We start from the raw sequence: 6,086 nt of genomic DNA, 5'->3' as shown, positions 1-6,086 counted from the left end.
GGGGTCCTTCACATGAAAAGGTTTGAGAACCACTGACATAGTAGTCTCTCAAGAACAGACTAACTGGGCTCCAGTTAAGTGAAAAGGACCTTTTCTTTGATGATGGCTGGCCAGATTGCTGACATAGAAACATAGGTTTTCTCCAAAAATCTTAGAAGGATTCAAAAGACACTTCTAATTTTCACGATTTTTCAAAAGCATAAAATATTGCGTCATAATGTGTTCAGGCCTAAATGGGTTAAATTGAATAATAAAGTGTTGTATTATTCTAGAAGAATATTGCCTAATTTCCCTTTTCACATAAACTTACCGAACAAAGAGTACATTAAAGTTTCCTGCAACCAGATCGAGGCCTTGTTGCTCAGCTGTGGCAAGGCCAAAGCCCACAGTGAGTACTGATAAGGACAGAGTCAGCAGCCGTCCAAGGACAAACAAGATGGCCCATATGGTAAACCTATAATATATAAGGTTAGTGTTTACACCACATCAACATATCTATACTCAAGAACATCAGTAGAGGCGTTCTTTCAATAGGCTATAAAGCATGGGCTAGTGGACTATTTCCTTTAATTTCTGTAAATCTAAAAGAAAAATAATTTAGAACATAAGACTCAATAATAACATCTCAGTTTGGGTAAAATAGGATTTCCTTAAACAAAAGGAGGTGAGAACTCACCCGGTCTGCCTGTTCTCATTGCTGAAGTAGACCAGACGGGAGATGTGGAAGAGGAGTTCAACAAAGTAGTGCAGCACTAGCAGGACTAAACCCAGACGATTCAAGCTGAGAGACACAAAAAGACATCATTATTCTCCTTTGTCACAAGCAACATGGACAGGACAGAGGGAGACCCTGGAAGAGCCTTGGTCCTCGTTCTGATTACCTATCATGTTCTTTCACGTGTTACATTCTCTTCAAGGAAAGGCTACAAAGAAAGGAAAGCACCCGTGTACTGAGCAATCTAGAACACACTTTTTAAGGCTTTGCAAAGTGACAGTTCTTACTTCAGAATATAAGCGCCTGCAATGTGGATCAGGTACAGGAAGATGTACACCAGCTGGCGTGGAATGTCCTCCTGAGAAGAAAACAGAAAGACAGCTATGGTTAGCCACGAACAAAATATTTACAGCAGTGTGCACGTGGATCTGCATGTACACCATCTTCCATTGTCTCTATTAATAGCAGTGCATGTACGCAAAAATAATGGTTCTTTGAAACAATGCAATCATACTGAAGGAAGTCAAACAGGAAATAGCCTCTGGGTCCAACACAGAGCCACGTCATGCTATTATTTAAATATTGGGTCAACCATAGGTGCAGGTGTGTGCATGTGCATGCTACGCACGTGTGCATACTCTGCAACACACACGACTGTGCACACACTCACCTTCTTGGTCTTTTGGAAGTACAGTTCTGGGAGGGCATGTAACCAGTATCCCATCTGACAGATGTAGTAGAATTTCATCTGGAATCTGAACAAAAAACAAACATTGAACTCGATGCAATGCAAGTGTTATACAGACCCACTGTGAGCATACAAATGAGTGAAATCCAATCCCATCTCATTCCTGAACGCTTATGCAAATGTGTGCTTAGAAAGGCAAAATGGCATGCTTGGCAAACCGATGGCTTCAACTAGGCTATTCAAGACTGCATTAGCTAGTAACTACTGTTTATAATGTGATTTTACAACTGTATAACAAGAAATACTGAACTTTAAGACAAAAGCAAAGGACATCTACTAAGCACAATTTCAGAGTCAATGCAGTTAGTCTGTGTGAATACTCACGGCATCAATGTATGGGGATAACCTTCCCACAGGCTCACAGGATTGGAGAGGAAGTTTTCCTGAAAGAAATAACAGGTAAACGAATTGAAAGTCACAAATTGCATGTGGACAAATGAACAATGAAATACCAGTGAATACCAGTGAATAACTTACAGACATCAGGATGCTTGTACCCCAGCCAAAGGAGAAGAGGTAGAAGGCACTGAGCTGGCCCGACTCATTGAACTTGCTGTGCTTGGTCTTGGAGAAATGCATCTTTCTGTTGATTTTCTGTGCAGAGAAACGGTAAACAAACAATACATATTGAATTGGGATGTAGGGCTGTCACGATATGACATTTTACATGACGATTAATTGTCACTCAAATAATTGGCGATTAACGATTTAATTGTGTTTTTGTCGTTGATAATTACATTTCTGTTTGGCTTTTAGGCTTTGAAGTTGCATATGGTAGATATGACACATAACCTAAATATACAAATACATTACTGACATATTTGACAACTTACTACTTAAAAAATAACATTGTTAGTGGAAATAGCCGATCTACAAGCTCACAACGCGCCACGATACCGCGATGATTATGACAAAATAATTGCGATAATGTCAAATAATCACGATTAGACGATTATGTAATAATTGTGACAGCCCTATTAGGATGTAAATTGTGTTGGGTTCGTATGCATGTGCAAATATTTACTATAGTAACACTTACATCTAGCACATACTCCTGGATGATGGCATGCATAATAATGGCCACGAGCATGTAGAAGAAGACTGTAGCCAGGTCCTTGATACCATGATGGAAATGGTTGATAGCCGTCTCCTCTGGCCCTTCTGGAACATAGAGGTCACTAAGTAAATCAACAGGTACAGTAAAACTGAACAATCAAGAGTCAAATCTGAGTAAAGAATAACAAAATGTAGCAATGCCCATCTTATTCTAAAATGTATCCCTTATTAAACATACAGGGTCATACAGATTGAAGCAGAACGTGTACAGTCACAGTCAGCATGAGTCAGTCAGTGTGGGGCATTGAGAAGACACATCACACTGTCTGTAACTCTGTATTACACCATCCGCATCAAGAGGGGATGTGGAGATTTTCACAGATTCTTCATATAGGCTGCACAGAACTGCTCGTTCAATCACACTAGAACTAGATAAATGCAAATATCACAACATCCAAATACCTTGTGACAAAATCCTTTTTTAAGTAGTAAAAAAACAAAACATCTACAACTGGTGTATGGTGAGCTTCTAGATAGATAATTTCTGCTATTTTATAGCATAAATATATTCACAATATCCAACATCTCTATCTCACAATGTCAATATAATAATCAATGTATTGCCCTGTCCTAAATAACACATATAACTACTTATGGAAACAGCGTGCTCAAATAAAAGACGGCACCCACAAAAAACAAAAAAGGGCTGTATGTAAGCATATTTGCCACAAAGAGGTTTTGGTGGTGCACCTGCGGTTATTTATCTTATTAGATACAATGAGTAAATGAGTTACAGAGATATGCAAGTATAAGGTCTCTCTGATAAGGGCACAAGCTCAACCAGCATCTGGCATTCTGCATGCACAGCGCAAAGGCATCTAGAATATAGTGACTGTAGAACATTGGTTTCCCAACATTTTCATGTCAAGGACCCCGAATACATATGTATTTGGCAGCGGGCGGACCCCCATTTGAAAATATTTTGTGCCAGGGACCCACATAAGAGAACCTTGAGAACAAATACTGTAGAGAACATATTCTGAGGATGGACCACTACTAGACAGAGACTTTATAATCTATCAGAAAAATTGGCCAAGAAAATGCTAACCTTGAGATGAGCAGGACTTGATTTGAGAGGCCTATATTGCACCTTAGCCCAAATTTGCCAAGAACAACCTTGCCACCAGAGAACTTTATAAATCAGGCAGACTAAATATAGCTCCAAAGGGAAGAAACATGCTCTCAAATGGGTCTTCGTGTAAGGCCACGCAAGTACCGTACCGCTCTAGAATCCTAATGAGTAGTATCTAATAAGACAGCTCGAAGACATTCCAACTTACATCAAACTTCTGCTTTTTGGCCAGTGCCCTCAAAGTAATAATTTACTGTCTGACTCACTCCACACTCAAAACAGCACAGACGCAGACCTATTATTTATAAACACTGTGTGTGTGTGTGTGTGTGTGTGTGTGTGTGTGTGTGTGTGTGTGTGTGTGTACAGTATGTGTATATACAGTATATATAACCAATAGAATAAAAACGTACCATTTGTTGAGATAGTGACGTTGTATTGGACCGTTATGAATAACACCGCAACCTTTGAAGTGACCTGTAGGAAAGGGAAATATTTTAGTCGATTCCAACTACATTAACATATCAACTTTCATAATGTCAGCCCAAATATCAGTACAATATGTTCTTTTTGTGGCATATCCTGAAAGATTTACAGACTTATATTTGACCATACACGATTCCCCACATGTCCATATGTCAAGTAAGGGGTGACCTTTTCAGAGTGGCATTTTCAAAGGGTTTGAAATGTAAACAATATTTACAATTATGATTCTCTGGACCTTTATGGATGACAAATATGTAATGTACATGATATTAAGCTAAGGACATTAGATGTGCACCACCCACTCAAAGCATTAGGCATCACTGAAGTGTAATGATGACCAGAACCAAAACTTCAACTCCCATGATGCAAGTTAAATCCAGGAGGAAGTCTAGCGCTCAGTTTCGGTAAAGGATGAAATGCACTTGATTTCAAAAACTCATATTTGAGGTGGGAAAATAATCCACCTTTAAGTAAAGCAATATCACAGCGCTGACGACGCCGAGTCGGCGTGCCTTTGGGTGCTTGTTTCAAAACCATCTTCACCTCCTCCCAAAGTCAACTTAGGGTTTCTCGACCAAGCAGGTTTTCGTTGACAGTCGCTCTGTGATTGCCACGTAACACACTCACTCTACGCACAAAACCCAATCCATGTTGTTGTATTGCACAATACCGTCTGGTACATCGCCACAGTTCCAATCTAACAGAATGTGTCATTCCGTGAATCGGTGCAGCACGCAAATAACAGTTTTGCGTTCAGTCCGTGTGTGGATGTGTACTGTATATTCGTAGTATTGATTAATAACACGCGAGAAGGCGCGATAGGAGGACGAGAGGGATACCACTTATATGTCCATCATGCTTTCTCATAAACCAAACACACGACCAAAATGCTTTATAACCCCCCGAGATAAGATACGACGAAACCCAACAAACCCCACTATGATCTAGGAAAAACTTTCGATTTCAAGAGGAAGTATAGTGTAGTGTGAAGAGCAAGAGGCAGACATCAGCCATGTCAGTTTCCAACAGGGGAGATGAGAACACTCTCTGCATCATCATCACTGTGTACAAGCGACCTGTTCACTGCCAAACGAAACAATCTCTCTCATGGACAAGACATTAAATATGAAAGCCATTCAACATGTGGACCCAGGGACCATCATCATTACCTCAAACATGAGTCCCAGGAGGAACACCATAGCAACACAGGAAACAATATCTGCATGGTTCTGGATGACAAACTCGTGGCTGAGCACCGGCGGCGTCTTGGTGGTCTTCTTTCGGATTCCCATTGTGAGGGAGAAAAAAAAGATCAATGCAACTTTTCGCGATTTTCACCAATGCAATGCTAACGTGTGTATTGTTGTTGGGTTTTTATTGTCGCTCTCTCTTCTCTCTGTCCTGCTCCTCACAACCATGGGCCAGGCAGCAGTTGAATGGCGTGTCACTCTTCTTCTTGTGGGAGGTTCTAGAGAGGAGGACCCGAGCCTAGATCCCATAGCCCGTGTGGCTGTGGGGACGATCAGCCGTGCTGTGATTGGCTAGTTCGTTGTCAGGCAACCGTTTTTTTTGGCGAACTCTCTCAACATTTTCAGGCCGTGACCGTGATAACATGACATCTGGTAAAACATTGTAAATAGCTATAGCCTACTATAGTTTGTTGATTACTTTTGATGCAGTAGGCCTAATGGACACTCCTTTTTTCAGCTTGCTTGCACCTGATGGATCAGCCTTATGTATAGATAGATAGATAGATAGATAGATAGATAGATAGATAGAGAGATTCAATTTCAATTCAAAGGAGCTTTATTGGCATGAGAAAACATACGTTTACATTGCCAAAGCAAGTATCACAAATACAATAAAAAACAGTTGAAAATGGGGAACATAATTATATACAGTTGGGTACAGCATTGAGTAAACAGAGCTATTTCGCATTGTGACATTAA

The 6,086-nt window shown here is 40.3% G+C and overlaps 1 protein-coding gene across 1 annotated transcript in view; it reads right to left on the bottom strand.

The window, feature by feature from the left end:
• tram1 (translocation associated membrane protein 1) overlaps positions 1-5,573 on the bottom strand; it is an 8,105-nt gene extending 2,532 nt beyond the window's left edge. Inside the window, exons 1-9 of the mRNA XM_080752103.1 lie at positions 5,307-5,573; positions 4,065-4,128; positions 2,503-2,624; positions 1,941-2,057; positions 1,788-1,846; positions 1,386-1,470; positions 1,003-1,073; positions 677-781; positions 311-454 (exon numbers count right to left, since the gene is read on the bottom strand). Coding sequence (XP_080608229.1) covers positions 311-454; positions 677-781; positions 1,003-1,073; positions 1,386-1,470; positions 1,788-1,846; positions 1,941-2,057; positions 2,503-2,624; positions 4,065-4,128; positions 5,307-5,429 — 890 coding nt within the window. The 5' untranslated portion in view covers positions 5,430-5,573. The remainder of the gene's footprint in view (positions 1-310; positions 455-676; positions 782-1,002; positions 1,074-1,385; positions 1,471-1,787; positions 1,847-1,940; positions 2,058-2,502; positions 2,625-4,064; positions 4,129-5,306) is intronic.
• Positions 5,574-6,086: the final 513 nt, after the last annotated feature.

This window comes from Nannobrachium achirus, assembly GCF_963921795.1.
Source record: "Nannobrachium achirus genome assembly, chromosome: 21".
Taxonomy (NCBI): domain Eukaryota; kingdom Metazoa; phylum Chordata; class Actinopteri; order Myctophiformes; family Myctophidae; genus Nannobrachium; species Nannobrachium achirus.
The sequence above is the reverse complement of the archived record's forward strand: the minus strand, read 5'-3'. Positions and strand labels throughout refer to the sequence as shown.